This window comes from Limanda limanda, chromosome 18, assembly GCF_963576545.1.
Source record: "Limanda limanda chromosome 18, fLimLim1.1, whole genome shotgun sequence".
Classification (NCBI taxonomy): domain Eukaryota; kingdom Metazoa; phylum Chordata; class Actinopteri; order Pleuronectiformes; family Pleuronectidae; genus Limanda; species Limanda limanda.
In genome coordinates this window covers 8,362,637-8,388,963 of record NC_083653.1, presented here as the reverse complement: position 1 = coordinate 8,388,963, position 26,327 = coordinate 8,362,637, and the positions used below count along the sequence as shown (strand labels likewise).

Here is a 26,327-nt window from a genome sequence, read left to right as displayed (position 1 = left end):
TTGATTCTTCTTTAATTAAGAGTCCTGGTTGGATGGACCTGGGGCCACGCCAGCAGCAGCACACATCAGGTGCATGTATGAGGCTGGACATGGAGCCAGTGACTGTCCCGGGACTGGAATGACATTATAGATTTATTCTGGGGATGTTGAAGTTGCTCCGTGACGCCGGCTGCTTGGACACACTACACACACAGTGTCATGTAACGGTATGGGCTGAGATCATGTGGGTGCTGCTGACTGTCAGGCTGGGCTGGTCCAGGCTGGAGTGCTGCACCAGGATGACCTCATCCTTACATGGACTGCAATAACAAGGTTTACAACTAATGTCTGCCCTCTGCCGCCACCTACAGGCACATAATGGCGTTACAGCACAGAGGTAAAATATCTGCCCTTTAATTATAACTGACAGATGAAAAACCAGGTCTTTGTATTATATTTCTATATCTAACAAATAATTGTAGAATTTGCATTTTGCAACTTTGAGGAACATAAAAACAAACTATAGAATAAATTACTGCTAGATAGTGTATATCTAATCATCTGCAAAATGCACTAAATTAAAAACTATATATATTCGCTAATTGTGTAATATCAAATGTTTTGGCCTTCACTATGTGAAGTAAAATCGTCATGTGCAAAATCTTGTGAAATGTGATTAAAAGATTTTGTTGGGGTTGCAGCATCATTGTCAGTACAATGAGCTGAATTTATTTTCTTTTGTTACATTTATTCATGTTTTTAAACATTCGCTCATTAATAAAATGACACATCCGCATGACACTACTTTGAACGTATGGATTCAAAAATGCAAACGTTCATTTGTTTGTTTTTAACAGTTTATTACATTGATTTTTAAGGGTGTTTCCATGCCATCACCTGAACCAATGTAAGACTTATTCCATATTCAATAGAGAACAGAGTACAGTGTTCAAAATAGAACCTGAATTAAGATCAGTTCTAGTTTCTTTAGAGTTCAGACTTTTAATACATAAACACAGTCCGACAGGTACTGGTCTTAACATAAAGGCGGCTCAGCATTTCCCTGCATACATTCATGAAGCATTTTATAAAATGTTCTATCAGGCATCATACAGTTGAGCTGCAGAAAAATGAAAGCTTGGGAACATTTAACCCTTTTCACATTCACCACCAGAGGGCGGTAGCCAACTGCTGTCAATGAGACTTCCACCCTGAAAAAAAGCAGCTCATAGTTTTGCTTTCACACAAGCTGGTGAGGTTTCTATGTTATTTTAAATAAATAAGTTCTTGAGGGGAACAGAGAAAACCACCTAGAGAGTAAAGAGGTATAACAAACACAGTCAGAACCAGTCAGAACCAAAGGAAAACTGATATCCAGTTTTACATTGTTATATATTTACAGTGGATTTCAGGCCTTTCCTGGATGCACTGGAGTAAACTACTGCTTATTCCCTAAAAACATTTAGTTCGGCTCGCCCCAAATAGACTTGATCTTTTCTGTTCCTGAAGCTTTTGCTTACACAGCGTCAGTGGTTTTTGAGGTACTGTGTTGTCTGGAGGTATATAATTATGGTGGCAGTCAGAAGTGGATGTTAGGTGTTCCTGTGCTTTCTGCTGTGACAGCGGTCTCCCTTAATCCAGTATGCCTCTGTTTGCATCTCCGTCAGTCTGGACACGGTCCTCCGGAAGGCAAAGATCTCCTCCTCGGCCGTGAACAGAGTCAGACGCTCCGCTGCCTCCTGAAGAAAAGGAGCCGACACAGGGGGTTAGCAGCGAATGCACTCCAATCCAATCTAAACTGAGGATAGTGAATATAGAAGGAAGGTTTAGAGCTGCAGGCCCAGGAGTGGGGATTGTATTGGAGAAAATACTTAAACTGTGGGACTTATTCGCAGTTAAAGTTTCCGCAAATGATCAAATATGAATATATATGAAAGATTTAAATAAACGTCGAACTGAGCAAGTTGAAAGAAGCACATTGGTGATGAAAAACAGTTTTACAAAACATTTGTATTTGTCTATTAGGCTCAGGTCACGTTCGGACACAAAAACCAGAAAGCTTGTCCGTTTTGGGTCGGGTCCGGTTACTTTTCTATTGGACGCAGACTAGTTTAACAAGTTAAACAACACACATCCTGTATCCTTATGTACTGTGTGTATCCTCGCTGAGGGGCTCTGAACACACTTATTTTTGTGAAAGCTCAGGTTTGTGTTGATTTTGACTGAAGATGATGCTTTTCCTGTCGTTCTAACGTCTGTGGCAGCTGACGTCATCTCACCCCGCTGAGCCCCAGGTCGTCCAGCAGCTGTCGGTCCCTCTCGTCGTCCCCCCCCTCGTGGGCAAACAGTCGGTCTAAAGGAACGGCCGCCAGCAGCACCACTCTCACCTGGGACACATAAGACAGACACAGTTTGTATATGGAAGTAACTCTCTATATTATTAATGATCAGGTCGGCTTCCTGTGATTCAATATTAAATGAAAGCAGTAAGCCGTTTATTCATTGGCTTGGCGACAGTACTTAAATTAAAGTCTCATTTGAGATTTTTTTTACATTCCTGGGAGGATCTAAGGGATTATTGACTTTTACAGAATCAAATTTCTTGATAAACTGATAAATTTACAGTGTATAGAAAGTCAGCTAACATGATGCTAATATGGTAACGAGACGTAAGGATGATGTTTTGCTGTGCTGAATAAACATTTGATCTATATCTTTGTCAGTTTCAGCCATTTATTAGCATATGTAATATAAAATATATAAACGTTTTAGTATATAAAAAAGACTGGGCTGATGTGGCCGTAGATTAGTGCCCTCACATGTTAAAAAGAAATCGGAAATTTGGAAAAAAACCCGGAGGCTGAAAAGAACGTGTGTTGTATTTTTGTGTTTAAATACACTTCAGTGAGCAAAGTAATATATATGAAAGTCACATAAATGATACAAAAATGTATTCGCAAATTAATCAAAAAAATGTCTACATTGGATAAAAAGTATAGTGTTAGGCACAAAAGTGCAACGTTTAACAAGCTGACATTAAAAGGTGATGATAAAATTATGTTCATTGCTTTACAGGGGCTGACGTCAGCAACACCAACATTTCTGTACATTTTCTGAGTTGTTGTTCAGACTTGAGGTGGCGTTCAGGAATACATTTTTCCCATTTTTCTGATGCCACGTGAACGTCCACCGAGTAACAAGCCCATGAATACCTTGTTGTCGTAGAAGTTGTCTACGAGGATGGTGAAACGTCTGGCCTGGTCCTTCAGCTTCAGCGACAGCACTGGAACATGGCGGATGAACACGGTGTCAAAGAGCCGCGCCATCTCCAGGTAGTCACTGGCACCGAGAGGCTGGAAAACCACAACAACACCATTGCAGGTTACACACCAGAGTAAAGCTTCTAATCTACGACAGCACGTCACAATATATATATGTATAATATATATAACACGCAGACACTAAGGATTTTGCAGCATCTACACTTGGCCTGAGTGCCGACTGAGCAATGACAGCAACTTGTGCAAAAGATTCAGGCTGATGTCATTTTAGTCCCTGTCCTTGGTTCTTTGCCATTCAGGATGATTGCTCTCAAAAGTGATGTGGATGTGCCAACACATGTGGAGAGAAGCCTTGAGGCTGGGATGCCTGCAAAAGCCCACGGCTGCTCATCAAACTTGAGACTTTGCACACACACACACACACGCTGTAGATTACTGTACCCCACCGCTTTATTTGAGGCACAATGGGCTGAACTATTGACAAAATTGTCAATAGACTTGCTTTTTGACATTGAGCAGAAAATGGGACTGAGATGGAGGGAAGGTGATTCAGTTCGAGAGCAAAGGCTTGGACAATGAGTTCGCAGAGGATAGAAGAGACAGAACAGAGAGGCAATAAAGAGGCAGGAGAAGTGCTTTGAATCTGCGCAGTTTTTGATTAGTGATGAGTGGATTTTGTGAGTGTGCGTGAGTCAAAACAGAACGGGGGCGTCCTGGGGTTCTCAGGTGGTCCAAAATTAATTCTGTCTAACTGGAATATCTGGTTTGAATTCAGTCAGAGGTCGTTGCATGTGTTTTGTGTCTCTCAAAAAGAAAAGGTTGGACTAAAACTCTTTGATAGATTCTTGTGCTTCTATAATTCTTTGTAAATACCTTAAGGGAAGTGATTATAGTTAAAGATGGTGTTATGTTGAGATTTGTGTGCGTTTCAATGAATCTCAGTTGGATAAAAACACTTACTCTGCCACACAGCTCATCAAAAGTACAGTCAGCGATGGAGCCGCACGTCCTGTCCAGAGTCACGTCCCTGCCCAGCACCGTGAGCACCCGAGGACCTGTTACTATGGAAACACATACACCCAAGGACAGTGGTGACCCTCCAGTCGTATCGAGCCGCAGTACTGTCACATGTACAGATGAGTCACTACGTTAAAAATAATTCTATGAAGGATGGATTAATAAAAGGTCATCTCAGAAAACGTATAAATGAGAAGTGAAGATTTTCGTTGCGTTTCTTATTGAACAAAGATGAAAAAGGCTTTTTAATGTGGAGCAAAAACAGGTAAATTAATATATTATTGCAAAAAAAATCCAACCATATCAACAAGTGGCTCCTCACTACCTCCGTCTGTTGCTATTGATATGACATAAATGTACACATTTTACTTTTCCTTTAACTTCCTTACGGCTCTTTTGTGTTGAAGCCAGATCCTCAAACAGTTCATCCAAGGCGGCTTCGGCACCAGGCTCCTCTGTTCTGCACCACACACACACACGCACGCACACACACACGCACACAGTACACACACGCACGCACGTACACAAACACACACAACGAAGCAGAGGGGAAATAATGGGATATGAAATTAATAACGCTGAAGTGTTCACATCAAACGTTGACATCGAGTAGCACAGAGGGAGAGCGGGGGGGTACTTAGCTTTTCACTCCAGAATATTAGGCTCTAAACACGAGCATTAGGCCTTGAACGCTCGGCTAAATGAGATTTTAAAGTGTGTGTTTGTGTCTGTATGTGTGCTTGTGTTTTAACTCCAGGTAAAAGGGTGTGATGCGCTCTATTTACATACAGTGAAAAGACAAGCGCACTTGAAAGCTGCAGTGCGCCGATGAGCGGCCGCACTGTCATTCATGCTGCTTCTGCCTGTGTGCGTTTCCTCAATTCATATACAGCGTATATAAATTGAGGAAATAGAAAACTAGCTTTTAAAGCTCCACCATTTTTCTACCATCGTATTGATTCCTCTTTCGTTCTTTTCATGGGTTTCTTAAGATAATGTGGGTCTTTATAAATCTGCATCTCCCCATTTATCCATCTGTCTGCACTTAAAAATATATAACTCAATGACATGCAAACACCTCCTCTGTGTGTGTGTGTGTGTGTGTGTGTGTGTGTGTGTGTGTGTGTGTGTTGAGGATACAGGTTAAAGTCGACTCTTTACCAGATGCACCTCTAAGCTGGACTGCAAACAGAGGTGCAAATGGTGGAGATATAAGTGCATACGTGTGCATTTACTCACTTTTTCCACCATAAACTGTGTCCTTGTCAGGATCAGTAGACCCCAGGTGTGTGCATGTGTGTGTGTATATGTATGTATATGTGTGTGTGTGTGTCTTACAGGTAGTACAGTTTCCCTGACACAGCCTGGTCCTGCCTCCTGTAGTCGATCCCACTGTTCAGGCAGATGGTTTGGCATTGCTCCTGTACACAGACACGCACAAAAACACAGTCTGTAAAATCTGTCAAAAGGGCAAATATTCCATATATTGTCATTTGATTATATTATGTTCATTATTATCCTTATTTTTTGTAGAGTTAATATATGTGTATATTTTGTATAGCGTGTTATGTGCCTGATACCTTACTGCTATAACACAGGAATTTCCCATTTTGGGATCAATAAAGTAGATCCACCCATTCATCCTTCAAAAGTAATTATTAAAACACTGGATTATACTAATAAGAGATGTATTGTTAGTATAATCCAGCGTTTTATTCTATTTCTCATTCATTCATTATATGTATATATAATACATTTAACACTGCAATGATAATATGGGTCAATCTAATCTGACATAATCATCTAATATAGTTGCGAGAATTTGCTGCTCTTCTAATGTGACGGCATATTTGGGTTTGAACAGTTGAACAGAAGTCAAGTTTTGAATTTTTGAATTTGTAAAACATGTAAAGCGAGTATTTGAAAAAGGGGGCAGTGGAAATGTGCACTGAAAATGATATCAGGTTATGTGCCATCATGTTTTGATTGATGTCGCTTCATATCTGAATCAGTGCTTCTACGTGTTTTTAACAGTGATCTGAATTCTTGAATTTCTAATATTAGATTTCAGATTTTCACTTTATAATCCCATGGTTCATGCCAACGCTCAGATGAGAACTTTGTGTCGCTGCTCAGTTTGGGCATAAATAATGAAAATGTGCAAAGAGCAACCGCAGAGGCCACAGAGGCCAGTCGGCGTCTCGCTCCCCCCCCCCCGACACCTCGGAGATTTTGTGTCACTTCTCCCCGGTTTAGTGAGATGATCCATTGTTCCTGTCGCTGTTCAAAAATCAGACTTTTTTCCAGATGGTGTAAAACGTCAACAGGATTCATGTCAGCGGGAGCAGCACAAACTATAATCATCTCTGCCGCTCCATCAGAGATAAGAAAGGAATTGCGTATCATCCCCTCCGAGCCCTCACCTAGCTGACTGAGTATTCCTGCGACAGCTCCGGCAAATTATGAAATCAGTGAATTTCTGCCACTGGCCCTCTTAAGCTGCAGGATAATTAGTAATCATCACAAAGCAAGGGGACGGAAATACTCTATTCTTCTCCGCTGTCAACTTTTTATCTCCGTGTCCGCTCACACAAACGGGGTTCCCACTCTGAGCCAATTGGCTGAATCAGGCTTAATAACAACCTGACAAACTCGCCCTCCCCCCCGCACAAAAGGGAGGTGTCATTTCATCAACCTACTGTGACCCCACCAACGGGTAAATAGTCCCTCCAAAAAGAAAAAGAGAAGAAAAGAAAAGAGAAGGGGAAGAAAAAAACCGAAAAAAATAAAAAATAAACTTGTCACTATCGCCGCCACATCATTAGAGTCTCAGTTTGTCTTTTCTCCTGCCGTCTCCTGCGCCCTCCCTTTGTGCAGCGCCTCTACCTACGGAGGCAGAGACTGCTGATGCGTTCCCTTGACGGAGGTGAACAGAAGCGAGGGAACAGAAGGAGAAACACAATCAGTGATGATGATTCCATTGGTTATTTATAATCAGATGAGGCTGAGGCCCCGCGGGTCATTACTTGATTATCCATCTTGAGGGGATTGTCAAGTTCTCACTCCTCCAAGATTTCATCCGCCCACACATTGTGGTCCACCTCCCCCCCCCCACCCCCTCCTCACACAGATCTAGACAGTATACTTTGCGTCTTCGCCTGATCTCCCTGTCACTGTCCCTTTAGTATATTCTGTAGAAAAGACCGGATAGATTATAGCAAAGTGTAAAAATGCCTGCACTGCTCCGTCTGATTCTATGTGCTGAAACGATCAGTCAATTAATTGGTTGACTGATTCAAAAATAAAATCTTTGAACTAAGTGAATTGCTTTATATCTATAAGTTCTTTGAGATTTGATCTTACCTCTCACTGTAATTTTGTGAATTTTGTAAAGCATTGTGCAAAAAATACACCTGTTTATATATGAGTTTAATCATGTGTTTAGCTCAGTATTGGAAGTTTGTTTTAGCTCTCAGAAGTTTTCTAACTTTAATCACTGGGGAGAAATCGTAAAAGGGTCTGAGTATCAATTTGACTTTGTAAATAATTGCAAAACTGAGGCTATACTGTTGCAAAGACATATTAAGTGTTAAACATTAATTTAAGGAGGATTAATAAGGAACAGACCGGGAGTCAAGTGACATTAAACAAGCAGAAAAGACACAGACATGTTTTGAGCCTCCAGAAAAGTCCCTGCAGTGGACATGGACACATTCATGGTTTGGTTTCTCAAATGTGACTATTTTCTTTTTCTTTCATTATAAGTTGAACATCTTTAGGGTTTCCTCTGTTGTCCAGACAAATTCAAATCAAATCAATTTCAAGACATTTCCTCAAACTCCAGGTGGTTGTGATAACAGATCTTCAGCATTTTTTTACATATTCACATTTTTTTTCTTAAACTGATTCAATTGATAATTAAATATTTGCTGTAGCTGTAAGTTCACCCAGTTAATTAACATGACTTTTTTGTGCTGTTGGTGTGAAAGCTGGTCCAATAGGTGGAGCTGAGTCTCTTGAGAGTGAGATGACAGACGTGAGAATCAGAGGCTCTTTAGAATAAAGTCATCCGAACACATGTAGCTCCAATCGGGCCATTGTCCGAGCCGTCCCCTGCTCCCTCTGGACAGCCGTTTAGCATGAAAACAGAGTGGCTTCTTTCTTTTTTTTTTACGCCCCTCTGTGCCCACTCCCTGGACGACATATCTCTCTCCATCCTTTGCTCCTCAAAAAGTTGCTTTTGAGTTTTTTCAAAGAGCGCGGTGCCATTGAGCTGCAACAAAAGCCAAGGATAGCTGACTATCGGGCCCTGATGAGGTCCACTCCCTCATTACCCGGCAGCAGAAAACATTTGATGCTTCTTTTTTTTTTTGTTTGGCCCGGAGAATTGACCAGGCCTCAAAGAAATGCAGGGTGGGAAGGCTGAAAAAGAGACGAAGGGGGGAAGAGAGTGAGAGTGAGAGAGAGAGAGAGAGAGAGAGAGAGGGAGTGAGGGGAGGAGGGGAGAGGGAGTGAGAGAGAGAGAGGGGAGGAGGGGAGAGGTTGTCGTTCATTCAACCATGTGTGTCTTACAGCCTTGTGTGGAGGGACCGAAGAAAAGTGGGAGGGAGGGATAGAGGGGTCGAGAGAGAGAGAGAGAGAGAGATGGGGGAGAAAAGAGAGAAAGCTTAAATCACACTGCCTTTATGCTGGCAAGTTCTGGACGACTCTTCTGACATCAAAGTGTTTTCACTAACTGGGGACTGCTGTGTGTGTGTGTGTGTGTGTGAGAGAGAGAGAGAGAGAGAGAGAGAGAGTTAGAGAGAGAGTGTGTGTGGGGTGGGGGGTGCACTCTGGTGATTTTATTCATTCTCGGGCAGTCGGGGGTTTACGTGACAATGTGAACACCCTAATTACACCTAATGATCTATTCCCTTAAAGTGTGACCGCCTTGGGCCGGCCACGGTTTGTTCTGCGAGGTCGTTCTCACAACCTCCCCCTGCCTCGGCTGCTCCTCTTGGGGAAACATCTTTTGAGCAGGAGGCCCCACCTTTGGTGATCCGGGACCCCCCACTGGACCCCCCAGCCTCACCACCACCCCCGCCCCACCTCGAGCTCTGTGGAGGCCCCCCACAGAAAACCCGAACCCGGTCTGAAACTCAGGAAGAGGCTGCAGGTTCCTGTACCTGGCCAACAGGTAGATGGTATTACACAACTCAAATTCACCAGATTTGGTATATACATCCCTCTAGAGCCACAAAAACCTAGTACCTGTATACAGACTATGCTGGGAACACTGGTAGAGATATATTTTAGCTGTGGGACAAGGAAGCGGTGGAACAACTCCACAGACTTTAAACCTTGTTTAGAGAATAAAACACTAATGTCAACCTCGTCAAAATAAAGTTTTGCATTGCAGCAAGTGAAACTAAAGCTGCATCTTTGGATTATTTGCTGCTGCTGCTGTCTAAACATCTGCAGCGCTCACTTTTTTTTATTAAAAAGAAAAAGACGAGATAAATATTTATTAGTCCCACTACAGGTAAATTAACATAATGATCATAACTGTAATTGTGATTTATTAAGTGACACAATTGTAAAGAGCAATTTCCTTAAATTTGATCAATCTTGAAAGTGCATTAACAGGTTTTTATACGATGAAAAGGTATCTGCAGCAGTGTTGACTTCATAACTAGGACATCTTTATTTATATGTAAAATTTCCTGTGAGTGAGAAGAACATCTCTGTTTGGACCAAAAGCGGATCTTAACTTTTTTCTTTTAGGTATAAAGACAGATAATCTATTAAAACTCCACAACATCTCAAATCCAGTTGTTTCTTCAGCCTTGTGGTTACAAAAGTGAAAAAAGGGGCAGAAGATCAACATTAATTTTAAAAGAACCAGAGCGTGTTTGCATGAATACCCTCATCTGACATGTGCACAGACTTTGTGCAGCAAACAGGGAGAAATAAAATCAGTTGGGCAGCAGGAAACAAGCCAAGGTAACTGGATCAATCCCAATCGCAGACAATGAACACGGAGCCAGAATGAGCTCCTCGTGTTGAAAGGGAGAAAAAATTGATTTGTCATGTTTTTTTAAATCGTTTCGTTTTTCAGAGGCAACAGACGACGCACGTGAAAGAAGTGCGCTGTGCCCTCGAGACCCCCACCCCCCCCCCGAGTGGCACTGCCCTGCCATGAAATGCTCGGGAAGACAATGACAGTCATCAAATATCAACCTCCGTTTTTTTGATTTGACCTGGACTTGAACTGGTAGCCAGCGCTTCTCTCTTTTTTGTCTTTTCAAAACCAAAGTCTTCACTGGAGCTCCACATCCCTCTCGCTCCTCGGTTTCTCCTTCATCCTGTTTTCATTTCTTTTATCGCCACACGCAGCAATTACAGCATGTCCGGAGACAACAACAATAGGAGGAGGAGAGCGAATTAAAAGAAGAGTTTAAAACAGCAGGAAGCCCAGAGATACTCAGGGTTGTTGTCATGTTGCTCCCCCTTCTACAAACACCTAGAACATCAAAACTGCAACCCATACGCCGAGGGGGGGAAATAAAGTCACTATTCTGCCACAGATATACAGAGACCTGACCTTGGGTGAGTAAAGCCAGCGAGCGGAGCAGGGTAGCGGTGGAATAAAGAGCGGGAACAGAGGGGTAGAGAGAGGACGGCTGATGTGAAGTGAAGTGGAGAGAGAGGACGGCCTCTGAGAGAGAGAGAGAGAGAGAGAGAGAGAGAGAGAGAGAGAGAGTGTCTTAGTTACAATACTGGCAGTGTCCATTAAAGGGAAAAAAAAAAAAAAGCCCTTAAACCCTGTATTTTACAGAACGCTGAGCTTTGCCATACAGAGAAAGAGAAGGCGAAACAAGTGAATAGATTCCCTGATGGAGTCTGGAGTGATGCTAAAAAGGACGAGAAATTACAGATGACCGCGTGAATGGAGAAACTAGAAAACATACTAAAAGCTTTTGAGGAGGAGGAGAAGTTGTGTGATGTCCGTGCCTGGCAAGTGGATCTACTCTAAAAAAAAAAAAAATGCTGCCTGATCTGACTTCTTATCTTTTAGATTAGGGAACTGGATTATTTCGGGAGGAGGATGGGGAACCGGGGGATTTAAAGGGGGTCCCAACTAATCAGAAGTCAACGGTTAAATAAAGACCTCAGCCGAGGCGTCCAGAGACGGAGGATTAACCTCCTCCGCTCCGGCTCAGGTGACGGGGAGGAGGAGAGGTCAGAGGCCATTTTCTTTACTTTCCAACGGCCCCATTGAAAGCGTCTGGGGCCGGCGCACGGAGGAGCGAGCTGCGTCCGGAGCCACACCGCCACCGCCTGCGAGTATTAATTCAATCTATTAAGGGTCAGCTAGTTAGCAGCGTGACTCGCGAAAACATGCTCCAACCTTACAGAACAGGTCGCTATAGAGAAGCCATCGCACCCCCCCACCCCACCAAAAACAAAAACACCCCGAAAACCAGATGGCCTCACAAAGGGGAACATGGGACCCTGAAAGAGAGGAGGCAGTGCAGGGCAGAAAGGGACAACAGGCATTCAGGCCCTTGATGAGGGTGGATTAGAGAGGGCAAGGGTGCTGCTGGGTGAGTGGGTCGGGAGCAGGGTGACTCCGGGGGTCTCCCCTGGTTGTGGCACATTCACGTGTGCGTGATTGAAGTTCCGATGGCCCTGAGACCGCCTGTGGCCAGGATGCTGCAGATCAATAATGCCGAGTATGTGACGTGACAGGTAACGCGTTCACGTCATGGGAACTGGTGTTGAAGCTGCCATGAATAGACTCTGACTAGTAGTGGGGATTTTAGGCCAATAAATAAATAAAGTCAAATTTCATGTCCTTCAATCTGGTTTGCGATAGGTTTTGAAAATTGTATGTAACTACTGAGTTTTAAATAGCAGAAAAAGTAGTAATCTTAACCTATGTACCTAATTAGCTCAGATGCTACACCTTAAAGACATTTATGTGCATTGCATATAATAGTTTTACAGAAAAAACAACTTTAAGTACAAGTACATCAAAGTAAAAATGTGAAATATGGCCAAAATGCCCACTAAATGCAAAATAGCAGGCTTCCTGTTGTGTTTTTCCAATTGCACCTTCAGACTTGTTTGTTTGTCTGGTCATGATACACCTGTATATTGATTTTTGTGAAGACCGGTCAATGTGAACACATTCCAGGGGAATACGTAAATTTTCACCACTTTCTAACTTTCTGCAAATTTTGGTAAGAATTTGAGCATGGTAAAGCCCTCAAAAAGCCAAATCATTTGCCTGAACAATAATAATAATCCTTACAATTTCAATAGGGCCTCACCTGACCTTTGATCAGTGCTCGGGCCCTAATGAGCCCTTTGCTTACTGTACCTCACCTGTTCAATGTATAAGTGTTTCATATTTGAGGAGTGGGCATGGTGAGGGACCTATGACTAAAGAAGTTTTGCATTTATGTCATAACCTGCTGCGGGTGGGACACTGCTCACCTATTTCGATTGAATACCAACAAAAGGTGCAAGAATGCTTCCCTGCTCTGTTGCAAAATGCATGACAACAAATAATGATGCTACTATTTATGATCACGATCACTCCAAGCACATCAATGATCATCTGAGATGCAGGCGAGATAATGGCGCTACCTGCTTAAATTGCAAAGTAGATTTTTTCCCGCTAGAAATGCTAACTGCCGTATCACTCCTCTTTCCTCTCCTCTCCTCCGACTCACCCCCCAACCACCCCTTTACTTTTGAAATGCAAGCAGTCTGGGTCAGTCACTCCGCCCGCCCGCCCACGTCCCGTTCACATTACCTGTGCTCCCTCGCTCGGGCTCTTTCCATCTCTCCCTGCCTTTCTCTTTCTTTGCCTGCGTGTGCGAGTCTCTCAGTGATCAAAGACAGCTTTGTGACACATGTGCGAGGCATCCAGGAAGCAGAAAACATCAAACCACCGAGCAGCAACTCCCCCCCCCCAAAAAAAAAGAAATACATACAGGGGCACATGCGAGCTTGTGTACGTGTGTGTGATAAACAAGTGAATAAATTAACCAGACCAGAGAGACAGGGAGAGGGATGACTTTGTCTCTACCTTCAGCACGTCGATGAAAGGTAGGAAGGTGTCCCTCTGAAGTCCGTTTTTGTACAGATCTGAAAGAGGATGGGAGGGCCTGTGTTAGAGCTGCTGTTTAGCCTCCTAATAATGTCATTCCCCCGCCACAGATTGGCAAATAAAGTGTCTATTGATGAACTGAAGGATGGGTGGGGGAGGCACGACAAAAGCACTGGGAACAGGGGGAGAGAAAAATGGATTTCTCTACCGGCAGCGGCAGCAACATGAAATTCATTACATTCCCAAACAATGGTGGCGAGAGAAAGGACTGTCGCCTTTTCAGGGGGGGACAATGTCCACAGCAGCTCGCTGAATGGAGGTTTCAATTAGCTCGGCTGGAACAAATTACATCTGAAGTAGCATCCCTGATAGACAGATAAAACAGATAGGGATTCACACACAAACACAAAGACACACACACAAACACACACACAAACACACACACACGCTGATGTTTAAGCTCACTCCAGCTGCGAATGCAAACAAGTGGTCGGTGGTTGCTGTTGATGTTTGGGCTCCAGCTTGTTGCTACAGTAGGACCTGACACACAAACAGCACTCCCACACTGTGATGGACTGTGCTGCGTGGGAGACCTGAATCTACATGAGAAGATCAATTGGACTCACGTCTGCACAGGAAATACGAAGCTACGACTTGCAGCTCGTTATCCTCACTCACTCGAGACTTGAAAATAAGCTAGATCTGCCGACCAGCACCTCCCAAGAGGCGGCAGACTAGTGCCAGAAACTTGGACTATTGGCCGAAAAGGTCTCTGGTTCGTCTGTGGTTCAACTCCACGGAGAACCAATAAAAAGACGAACCTGGATTGATCTGTCCAAAAATCCAAGAGGATTCTCCCTACCCTGTCTAGTGCCCCTGAGCAAGGCACCATACTCCCCCAACATCTGCTCCCCGGGCGCCGTACATGGCTGCTCACTGCTCTGTGTGTCCTGCACCAGATGGGTTAAATTTCCCTACAATTGCATGAATGTGCTTGTGTTTGGGACAAATAAATGTATCTTAATCTTAATTTCTCATTCTTTTCTAGTTTATCGCGGACAAATGTGTTTCAATGCATTAAGTTCAATCATGTAATATATTTGTGGTTATATATAAATTACATGATGCCACCACACTGGGGGGAAAATGCTGCAGCTATATATCGATCAACACCCAAAACACTAGACTTTAAGTAAGGAGACATATTTTACGAGCTATTGCAGCGACTGACAGGCTGAAGGAAAACGTTGACCCATCCCCAAGGTTTCTGTACTGCCCCACGGACAGAGACTAAAAATAAAACCTGGATTCAGACTCTGGTCCCTATGGCCGAGAGACTTGAACCTAGAGATAGAGAAGATTCAAACTCCTGTTAAAATGTAAACTGACCTTACAAGATCAAGTGAGTAGTAGACTCGTCATCTCATAGACTTCTTTTTGCAACAAGTGGAGAATATAGATTTCCGGCACTTTCTTCACGTCTATTTCTTTGTACCGTCTATTCTTTGTGCAGAGTCAGGTCAGCCATCTTTATGCTATGCTAAGTTAATGTCAGCTTCATATTTACAACACAGACATGAGTGGTCTCGATCTTCTCATCGATATCTCAGCGTAAAAAGCAAATGAGCAAATGAACCAACATGTCCTCCTATTCACTCACATTGAAAGTTATTTTATATCCATAATTACCACGATGCTACATTTATTATTATAAAGTGATGCGTGCAGGAGACCGTCAATTAAATTATGTATTCAGAGCTCAGGCCATTAACATAAAGTGGATGTGAAGTCCTGTGAAAGTGTTCCTCTCCTTAAAGACGCCATCTTCCCTCCCACTTCTCATCTCATTAAACTCTATAAGTGCATAAAAACAACAAAACACTGCTTTAGACATTCTAGCAGAATCCCATTTCTAAATTCCACCTCTAAACACATCCAGAGCTTTTTGCTACCACCATCTCCACATCAATAAAGGTGGGAAATGCATGCCTTTCATGTCTGGTTGTCTCTTATGGCTTTCAGCGTTTCCATTAACCATGTAATTAATACCAAGTAGGCTCTCTATTAAGTTTTCATGGTTTGGCTTCTTTGTTCTTAATAGCTAGTAAATATCAGAGGCGTGCGTTTTTTGTCTACGAGAGCCATCTTGCTTCGTGCCCACTTACGGATTTGTGCGACATCTTCCTGGAGGAAGAAAGACGTCAGCTGGCACGTCGTGCATTTATATCCACCTTGATCAGCGTCTTCCTGCAGCCTCACTCCGCACGGCGGTAAATGCAACATCAAAGTGAAGGTTGCGTCATGTGTCTCTACAGGTGAGAGCTGCATCAGAAGTTCCTCTCGCTCGGATTTCTCTGGTTAATCGTCGTGAATAGGAAGCAGTTGGTGCGCTCTTGTAAAAGCTCAATTGATTCTTGCTTGGAGTTCAGCACTTTGGGATAAATCTATTAGGTTAATGATGCGGATGGATGTTAAAACAGCCTTCGAATGTGTTGGTGTTAGTTTGTCACAGGAGGAGCAGAAGCTGTGACTGAGGATCCAGGAATATTATGTGTATCATTTAGCTGCAGGGAGAGTATTTTTACCATTTACTGAATCGTTATGTGGACCTTTAGGGAATATTTTACAATCTTTCAACCTGGCAAAAATATTCAGGTTGAAGTAAATTAATGGATTCACCATCAGCATAGATTAACTAGAGACTATACATTTAAACTTTCCCTTTACTTTTAACTGTAACCCTTTTAAAAGTTGTTTTTAGTAGTTCTGGAAGATTATTTTCAAAATAGACTCACTTTTGAATAGACTTAGAGGCAAATTAAGAAGATTAATGCTACTACAGTATAACTGATGTTTGAAAGCGAATGAAAAGTACAACACATATGTCCTCGGACCCTGGCTGTGGTCATACCGTCGGGGGGTCTGTTGGATGTGGCCACCACCACCACTCCGGTCTTGAACAGCGTCTCAAACAGCTGCTTCAGGATCATGGCATCAGCGATGTCAGTCACCTGAGGAGAACCAGAGAAGAAGAAGCACATTCATGCACTGTATAATTTACCTTTTTCTTGCCACACTGCACATGTGTGTGTGTGCGAGTGTGTGTGAGGTCAAACCATGCTATTAACACTTCATGTTGATTAGTGTCATTCAGGTGTGCTCATCCAATCCTTTGTGTCTGGTCATGGCCATTCACGCGTGCACACATCCGTGCACACCTAAACCTCTTGAACTGACTGCAAATGGTCACAAAGCGGCTTTCTGCTGAGGACAAGTAGCTGAGGCAGAGCGGCGGACCGGAGGCTAATCAGCCGAGCAGACGCCAGACCGACTGAACGCAAGCGAGAAAACAAGAGGGAGAAAACAAGAATAATGACAAAAGGAGCAATGTGAATCCAGACTGGGGTCACGACAGGAAACTCAGCTTCCACCCGAGATGCCCATGTACAGGCAGATATATGAACTTAACTCAATTCAACCGACCTTTACCTTTTCCATCTACATTATTTACATGAGTCCACAACAAACAGCGGTCAATGACAGCACTGCGGCAAGGACGCGTACGAGTCGCTGGCTGTTAAATGAAGAGCTCTGACCTTTCTATTCATGATCCAGTGCTCTCATTTTGTTCTTCGTCTCTCATCTCGCCCTCTTTCACCTCGGTTGTTCTTTTGAACATCCATGAAGGGAGAAATCATGTCACTATGTGCCGCGCACTCATCAAAGCAGCACGTACAGTATGTAACGTGCCTGATTACGCATGATGACAGACTGGCACGAGAAGAAATTAATAATTTGAAGATTTCATTGAAATTTAACGTCATAAAATTGTGAATGAGACGCACATTCCACATCCAAAGAAGGCAACAAACTATCACAAAATGTTTGGAAAAGAAAAATCCACACACATAAATCCTTTAAAAAGGAGCTTCATTTCTCATTGAATACAATAATAAACTACAAGCATCCCGTAGAGCAAGTAGCTCCACCAAGGCCCAACACTAGTCCTATTCAATTCAAATCAAATTGCTAATTTCACCCACTCATAGATATCAGTCCCCAAAATATGCCAGATTTTTTTATCTAGATCCTTAAATCATTCCCTCAGGATTTATGAAACAATCTAAATTGTATGGCTTCTTCCCTGAATCTAACGCATCCTTCCACTAACTGTTGTGGTAATCCCTCCTGTAGTTTATATGTAAAGCTGCTAGGTAACAGACAAACAAACTAAAATGACGCTCAGTAGAGCCTGATCTCCGCCTAGGCCTGACAGTTGCCCGCATTTAAATTCAATAGAAACAGAGTTTTATTTATACACTCATTAATATCAGTAAAAATGCCTAATTTTTTTCCTTTAAAAAATCCTCACATTATTCTCTGAAACATCACCGAAAATGGCTAAAAAAGCCCTAGAGGTTCTTCCCTGACTCAGAGCTCATCCTTCCACTGAGCTTTGTGGTAACCTGTCAAGTATATCTGTGCAATTTAAACAAACACTTATGGAAACATAACCTTCTTTGGCGGAGGAACCTAAGATTCCCTCTAATATGATTCAACTATAAAAATGATCTTCTGTTACACACTTATTGCTGTGTGGTGATATCTAACATGGTGGTGAAAAATGACGACCCAGTAACATTGATGAAAATTAAACTATTGACATTTGAATTCAAGCTGAAGTTACAGTTAACATGTCACATTATTGAATGAAACTTCTTGAGGGTTAGCATGTGTCGGATAAAAAGGAAAGGACTTCTCAGTGATGCATGCGTCCCGCCCTCTCCTCTTACTCCCTCTTACCTATCTTTCTGTACATAACAGGCACTTCTGACGGCCATACCCACAACATATGCCTCCTTTCAGACCCTGGAGAGTCTTCTGCTTTTGCTTATTAGCCTCACTGCCCTTGCCAATACTTGATTAACATTTGTGTTAAAGCCTTGATTTCACTAAGGAGAGGTGGCTAGGGACATCAAATTAGTGGGTGTGCGCCTACGTGTGTGTGTGTGTGTGTGTGTGTGTGTGTGTGTGTGTGTGTGTGTGTGTGTGTGTGTGTGTGTGTGTGTGTGTGTGTGTGTGTGTGTGTGTGTGTGTGTGTGTGTGTGTGTGTAATGAGAAGCAACAGAAAGCCAAGGCTGTGTCTCTCTCTGAAGGGGCCCCCATTTCCTCCGACCGCAGGATTTTATTTTCATTTCAAAAGACTCATTTAAAAATGACCTTTTATACAACCTGGATTTGTTTATTCATGTGCCCTCAACATGGGCATAGTGTGAGGGGCAATATTGATTGCTGAATGGGGAAGGGGAGAGGGAGAGAGAATGGGTACCCACAGAATGAGAAAAGGTGGAGGGGCCTGATGTTGCACTTGTGGAGCACAAAAAAAAAAAAAAATAATGGTGCAATCTCCGTCCGCCAATGCTGATATTTAAATGAGCATCCAATTACTCAAGCGGCTGTCAGTTTGCGGCGAGCCACACGGGTGCCAAATTAAACCTCTTTTGATGTTACACCTCTTTATGTACACAACCTATGAGCAATTTCACAGGGGCTGCACAGTGACTGAGGCCCTGAGACAATGACGCTCAAGCGCTTTCTTCTCACTCGTCTTCGTCCCTCCTCGCCCTCTTCCCCATCTTTCCATCCCGACCTCTCAATGGCGAGTATTCATTAGGGGAGCCGGGCGGCCGGGCGGGGGGGGGTGCCGTAAAAGGAGGAAGGGGGGCTACAAATTACTGATAATGGCACGGCGCTAATGAAGAGAATGGAGAAATGTCATTAGCATTTAAGAGGATAAGATCCATCTGACCCGCCGCCGCCAGTCGCTTTCTAGCTCCACTCACTTAAGGAAGCAGAAGAGCGACTGATACCCAGAGCCTCATTTGCATGGCTGAGTGGAGGAGGATGCTGATTGGTATAGACCCTCGCCGCCACCCCCCGCCGCACCCCATCGACCCCCCCCCTCCCCTCAACTCTCCCAACCTCTTGTTTATGCATCACAAACAACGTGCACATGGCGTCTTGTTTCCCTCTCCATTCACCGGTAGCAACAGTCGACGAGCGCGAGCGGCGAAGCAGGCGACGCACAAACAAAACAAATCAATGAGAACGCACAAACAAGCTGCGAAGGGTTTAAAATGTGAAAGACGGGTGGATGAAAAGGAGCAGCTCTTGATCCTCGCAGATGCACAGAGAGTGATTAGAGACAGAAAGCGCACCTTCCGTGACCTCTGACCCCCCCGCATTAACTGTAATGATATCGGCGAGAGGAGCAGACAGATGTGTTTGGCCGCTGATGACAAAGACAGAGGCGCACGTCTTTCTCTGCAGCAGCGGATGAATGGTTACGGGGCAGAGAGTGGCGAGCGCTTCGGTCGTGATTCTCTCTCTGACACGAAACCGGTAAAATAAAGAGAAATCTGCAGCACTAATGGCTGAGGGTGCCTTTTAGTTGTGTGTATTTACTGTACAAAAACTACAGATGACTTGGTTGTGAAGGTTCGGGAGAAAATGTGAGCGTGCAGACAAGCAACCGGAGATCATTGACTCTGCTGACAGGCTGCCACATATTAATCCTCTGTATTAAATTACCTCTTTACTATATGCTACTGCAGAGAGAATGTTGTGCTGCTGCTGGAAGTCATTGTGTAATTAAACTATATTCAAAAAGCCCACTAGATGTCCCCAGTCCTGTTTTTGTGGGGACACGATGACCAGAAACCCACCGTTGTCCAGACAGGAAAGACACCAGCTGGGACTATAATCAGAAAATCTAGTATAAACGCAGATAAACGGCTTATCAACATAAAAGAATCAAAAATAATGTTTTGTTTTTTTAACTGTCAAATAAACACTTTTTGTTTCCTCATATTGCCATATTGTCATTTGAATGGAATCCACACATTCATTTTAGTAATATGAACAATATCTGCTTGCTGTTGCACCAGCATATTCATATAAATGTATTTTGAATGTGTCCAAATACTGATGTCAGCACCTGTTGAAAGATAAACATCTCATCCCATTCCTGCTGTCGGTGTGAATTAACTTTGTTTTACCTGGAGCAGCACGAGCAAACAGAAGAATTTTCAACACAACAATTAACATCCCGACATTTTAAACACATTTAGCAGATTTATTTCTATTGACAACTTCAATAAAGCCATGAAAGCCAACCCTCAGTAGTTCAGGAGAGTAGGAGGGGAAATACTAACTTTTTGTGGATGTCCAACATGAAGACTTTTAAATAGAATCCCTTTTTAACAGTCGTTTACCACAAGAAAATCCTTAAGAATGGTCTTTCCTGTTTGATTATCTTTTAAAGTTCTTGTTATCTTTTATTAGCTACTAGTTTATTTATCAGCATCAATTAATAATTTAATAATAAAAAAAACTGTGCAGTCGATACAGGGCTGGGTGATATGGCCAAAAATCCTATTCATAAAAAATAAAATAAAAAAATAAAAAAAATGTCAATATCAATAATTATCATGACAAAAGTCATATTATTATTATTTTAGTTTTTGGCTCCTGAGTGAAGGTTGTGGTATATCAATATATATTGAACCCATATTATATTGCTATTTATGATAATTATATTGTGATATTTATTGATATGGTTTTATTGCACAGCCGTAAGGTTTGCTTGGAGCTAACGTTCAAGAAGCTTTTAACAACTGGCATGTGCACACACACACAAAAGACACAAACAGTGCATGCAACACACATGCTCACCTGAAACTCGTCAAAACACAAGAGGCAGGTTTCGTTGCTGATCTCCATGGCAACCGGCGATATGGGGTCATAGGTGAACATATTCCCCAGCGTTCGTTTTGGCAGGCTTTGTTTCCTCCGATGGATCCCTGTAAGCAGTACACAAACGTCAGGCACGTCTTAAAGCACACCTGCAGCGGCAGCCCAAACCCGCTGACAACACTGAATAAAGCAATAATTTCACCTGTAGGCATAATGGTAGACAATTAGCAGCGGGGCTTCAGGACAAACACCGAGATAAATATAGGATCTGGAGCGAGCGGAGAGTCAGAAAACTTCCGTGAAGTCACGAAAAGCCAACCTTCAGCAGTTAGCACAGTGGAGTGGGAGGAGAATACTAACTTTGGTGGATGTCTAGCATGAAGCCGTTGAAGTGGACTCTCTTTTTACTGGTGTTTTCCACGTGGGAGTAAAACAGATCCATGAGCATGGTCTTCCCTGTGCCTGAAAGGGAGCGACAATAAGGACAAAGTCATTTTCTCACTTGTATCCTCATCTCATAAATCTTGTAAGAGGTTTAGCAGCATATAAAATTCCTTATTAATATGTATTTGTGTGATAAAAATAAATGTTCTAAATGTGATCTTACCAACATCTCCATAGATATAGAAACCTTTGGGTGGTCGTGGATTGGGCTCTTCCTTCTGGAGATAACAAAAGGAAAAATAAGGTAATAACTATAGTGAGCTTGTGTTATATCAGAACTTTTCACAATTGCTCGTCATTAAAAAAACAACAATGCATAACAACAGTTCACCCCAAATCACCGGGGTCATCCAGAAACTAATGCATAGATTAATTCCCTCTTAAAAGCACAAGACAATATAACGGGTGACCTAAATAAACTGCGTTATATTCATTACCATACACAACTGAATCATCGTTTAATAAACAAAGTATGCTGAGGCATTAAGCCACCACTACAGTGTGAGGTTTCACATTCTCCAGACTCGCCCGCTGCAGGGGAGGAAGACAAAGGGGATCTAATCAACAAGACAAGCCAGGGTTCCCACGAAAGAAAAGCATCATCAGAGGAACAATGGGGGGATTTGTCAGACAAAACGGAGAGGACTGGATGAGGCTCCATACAAGATGGAGTGGACTTGTCTGTGCAGTCTGTTTAGCGCTGCTAATTGTGATACGGTACTGTTGCATTGAGGTGCTGCTGGAAGTCATTGTGCTGCCTGCCTCCTATCATCAAAAGATCCTTGCTTCAAAAAAAAAAGAAAAAAAGAAGTCTTCTTTGTGACGGAGCTGAGAATATCGAGTAAAGCCAAATAACTCTAAAGAGTTCCAGAGACACGTAAACACATGCATCAGCTGGAATATGACATGTAATGATAACTTGTGGCTAGTTATATTCAGGAGGACAAACTACAGATTTATTACACAGCGTTTATAGAGTGCGGTTGATGATTCTCCCTCTCTGTAACTGGGCAACGGCAAATAGCTTTGGAATTAACTCAGCACTAAATGAAAGGATTGTCCTCTTAAAATTGAATTTAGTGAGTATTCCACGGGGACGGGACTCGGTGTCCACCGCACAAGGAGCACTTGACTCTGGTAAATGCAGACAATGGCGGATTGAAAACTAAATGAAAAAACAAACTTGTTACCCATCCTCTCCCTTTGCCCTCTCCCTGCTCTTCCCCTTCATCTCTCCCCCATCCACCCCCCTCCGTCCATCCGTCTCTCCGTCCACCGCCTGTCCTGTGCCGGAGTGAAATATTGGAAAAGCAACAAGCCTTTCCTGTCTGCTCTGGCATAACAGTGTGTGACTTCTCCCTGACTTCCCAAGCTGCCCTCTGGCATGGTGGGGTAATTGTCAGTAATGGCTGGACGCCATTCTGCTCCGGCAGAGTGGAGAAGGACAAGGCTGCCCCTCAGCCACTCTGTCTAGCTGAGCTCTGTGGCCTTGTCTCACCTCCTGGTGGAGGATATAGCCTGGCACATGAGTGGAAAGTTCACATGCAGGACATGACCACTTTGGCTTTGAAAGTACTTCAGGGAAACCTGCGTTTGAACATGTTTATCAACAGCCAGAGCGTCCGTGCCTCTCAATAGAGAGGTTAATAGAGCGGTTTAACGAGTCGAGGTTTAACTGATATAACTGTACCGTCCTGCTGGAGGCCGGCCGTGTCCAGGACGACTCCATGATGCAGGTCTGACTTGGAGAGTGCGGCTCCCACCGAACAATGGCCCATTGTTAGCCGACCATCCGCAAAACCACGCCACATTGGGTCAATATTAAGTCAAGTGTACTCTCCTCACAGACTTGGTCAGTTAGTGAGGACAATGGCGGCACTTTCACAGAGAGAACAGACACCGAAAGGACAGTGGTATGACCTGATTCAAGCCAGAATAATTGCATAAGTATTGCAGTCAGTGTGTGTGTGTGTGTGTGTGTGTGTATGCGAGCGAGCGAGCCGGCGCAAGAAATAAGGTGCAAACGGAGAGAGGGGGGGTGTTGATAGCCTCACACCAAAGTATTTGTCAGAGTCCCGAATCAAAAGCAAAAAGGACAAGAATGGCCCAGACAATGGGGATCCCCTCATTACTGCACTGGGATGGTGAGAGAGTGAGAGGGGTGCCGGGACGGACCCAGCGGGAGGTCTGCCCTGCTGCCTTCCAAAATCTCTGCCTAACCCTGTGTGCTGGTGCCAGCTCACCAACACACACAAAAAAACACTCCCACCACCAAATACTAGACAGTCAGCTCCCCTGACCTAAAAACAACAACAGCCCCCTACATTACGCCGTTCCAAAACTCACATGCACAATGCACTTCCCAGACCCCTACCCTCCCTTTGACCTGAGCCCCATGGCCACCATCAGCGATACAACTCCAGTACAGTGCCGTGGCCTCTGGGACGTCCCTCCATATGCTAGACGTCAATGGGGCTTTATAACAGAACCCGAGTCCAGATGCTTCACTGTTTAAAGCCTTTAAATAAAAGCCATGATGTCATCCTAATCTTTGTCAAAAATCACTTTTGTTTTCTAGCACGTGCACTAGTTTTATTTCCACTAGTTTTATTTGAGCACCAGAATATTTTTTTTTTCTTTTTATGTATGCACTTCTAAATTCATCATATAGAGCCCTCATAAATTCCCACAGCGGAAAAAAGCGACTGACCCAAACCCTCAATTTAGGAGCTTTTCCATAAGCTCTCAAAAAAATCACATGGTCTTCATTCATGAATGGAGTTTGCTCAGTCGTCCGTCACATGGATCTGTTGATGCACTTGTAGGGGAAGGCAAAGTAAGAATTTCCCGTACAGGAGCAGCAACGATAATATCATCCGCATTCATTTTGCAGTTATGTTATTATCTGATTGTGAGTCAGCTGACACGTTCAGGATAATGAAGCAAAGTCCATGTAATGATGAACGCTCCGTGTCATTAAATGAAAGCTCTGGATGAAGCTAGTAAGTGAACCTTGAGGTTGGGTTGAGAGTTGTAGTTGAGTTGAAGTTCATTATAAGTTCACTTTAACATATTGACTAAGAAATTCCCTTTATTTTGAATATGGACTCATTTTATTTTCCCAGTTACTTATTTTGTTTAATCCGATAAGTTCTTACGTATTGATTAAATCGTATTGCCATCCATATACTATGATCTCTCCGATGTGAAGCAGTAGTAAACAGTAAAGGGGGGGGGCGGGGGTTAACACACTATAGGTCGACTCCACATGTCAAACTGACAAGAGAGACAGGTAGTGCTTGTTGCTCTGGGAGAGCTGAGGAGAGGGTCTTGTGTGTGTACATGTTTCATAAGAATCACATCATAAATCCATGCCAAGTGTTTGAATATGTATATCGCCAATATATTCACCTCAGATTTATCAAGTGAGTCAGTGTAGGCACAGACCTCCATGGAGTCAGTACTGTTGCTGTACTTCTTCAGGTCGTGTTGCAGCTGTTGCAGCTGCTGCAGGACCAGTCTCTGCTGAGCGTCTTCCCTCAGGGATCCACACTGAGTGAGGTGGTCATAGTGAGCCACACTGTCAGCAGATGATGATGAAGAGGAGGAGGAGGAGGAGGATGAAGTGCACGTCCTCTGACTGATGCCACCTTGAAACATTTCAACAAAAGACACATGCGTTTAAAAACACCCTGATCCCAGTCAAGTCAATGAATCAGAGTGGACAGAGAGTGCGCTGAGGTCAAGATAGTAACCCAGAGGTTGTTTGTGATGGTGGCAGCAGAGTCACCTGCACTAGAAGGAGCTTTAACATCTTAGATCTCACACACACACATCATCGTTCACCACAACATGACGCAGAGACACACACCTGTTCCCCTGCGACTCACTGACTGGCTGCAGATCCTCCTGGAGCCCAGAGCCGAGTCTGTGAGGAAACATTTCATGAAGCATCTGAGCGCTGCAGGCACCGTGGAGGCCGCCATGATGTTTTGAACCGCTGAAGCTTTATTGACATTCCCTGACACATACAGGACAAGGCAAGGGGATGCAGGGGAATTCAAAAGCAGCACATCCTGAAACAGAAATCATTTATTTGCATTACAAATGATGGCGGTGGAATAACAAAAAGAAATGTATGTGCATACACAGCACTGTTTTTATAACTTCATTATATATTTTGTTTATTATTATTATTATTAACATTATTATTAGAATTCTGATTATTATGCTGGTTGCTTTCTAAGTGGAGCTCTTTACTTATTTCAAAATATATATTACAATTAAATTACCTGCATTATAATCGGTTCAGCCTGTTAATGGCTTGTATTTTCATATATTATGAACCATAACAGTTTAAGAGTTTACAGATAAATATATATATATAAGCATGATTATATCTGTAAATAAACTATTGTGCCCACTGGCGAGTTGTAAACAAACTGAGGAGCAGGGGTCCAGACAGCGTCAGGTGAGTCTCAGCTGATCGGAAGTCATGGTGACAGACGGAGCGATGCCGGAACCTGCTTGATGTGCCTTCAAAATAAAACAAGTGGTTACGCTTTACAGCCTTGTAAAAGATCAAAATGACACAAACACATATTCACGTGGATGTAAACTCTCTCTAAATATGTCCTGTCCAATAAAAAAATTGATGTTTCTGCTAAAATTGCCATTTTCGTGGAGACAATATCCGCCAAATGCCTTACTTTGAAGGTCACCAGCGGAATGTACATATGTGTACTCTGTCT

At 43.2% G+C, this 26,327-nt stretch overlaps 1 protein-coding gene across 1 annotated transcript; it reads right to left on the bottom strand.

The window, feature by feature from the left end:
• Nucleotides 1-867: 867 nt before the first annotated feature.
• On the bottom strand, nt 868-26,312 carry afg1lb (AFG1 like ATPase b). The gene is made up of 15 exons (XM_061092031.1): nt 26,286-26,312; nt 26,020-26,146; nt 25,448-25,597; nt 24,988-25,226; nt 21,740-21,794; nt 21,493-21,594; nt 21,112-21,239; nt 16,289-16,388; nt 13,357-13,415; nt 5,616-5,698; nt 4,667-4,737; nt 4,221-4,321; nt 3,192-3,332; nt 2,259-2,366; nt 868-1,718 (listed from the first exon to the last, which is right to left on the bottom strand). Exons 1-15 carry the CDS (start codon nt 26,310-26,312, stop codon nt 1,572-1,574), a joined length of 1,638 nt encoding a protein of 545 aa, XP_060948014.1. The 3' UTR covers nt 868-1,571.
• Nucleotides 26,313-26,327: the final 15 nt, after the last annotated feature.

Excerpts from the sequence above, each read along its gene's own strand:
- afg1lb (XM_061092031.1), bottom strand. The coding sequence starts at position 26,312 with ATGTACATTCCGCTGGTGACCTTCAAA. Across the intron at positions 4,322-4,666 it reads GGCTTCAACACAAAAGAGCC|TAACAGGTCCTCGGGTGCTC; the intron begins GTAAGGAAGTTA and ends GTGTTTCCATAG. Across the intron at positions 2,367-3,191 it reads ACAACTTCTACGACAACAAG|GTGAGAGTGGTGCTGCTGGC; the intron begins GTATTCATGGGC and ends TATGTGTCCCAG.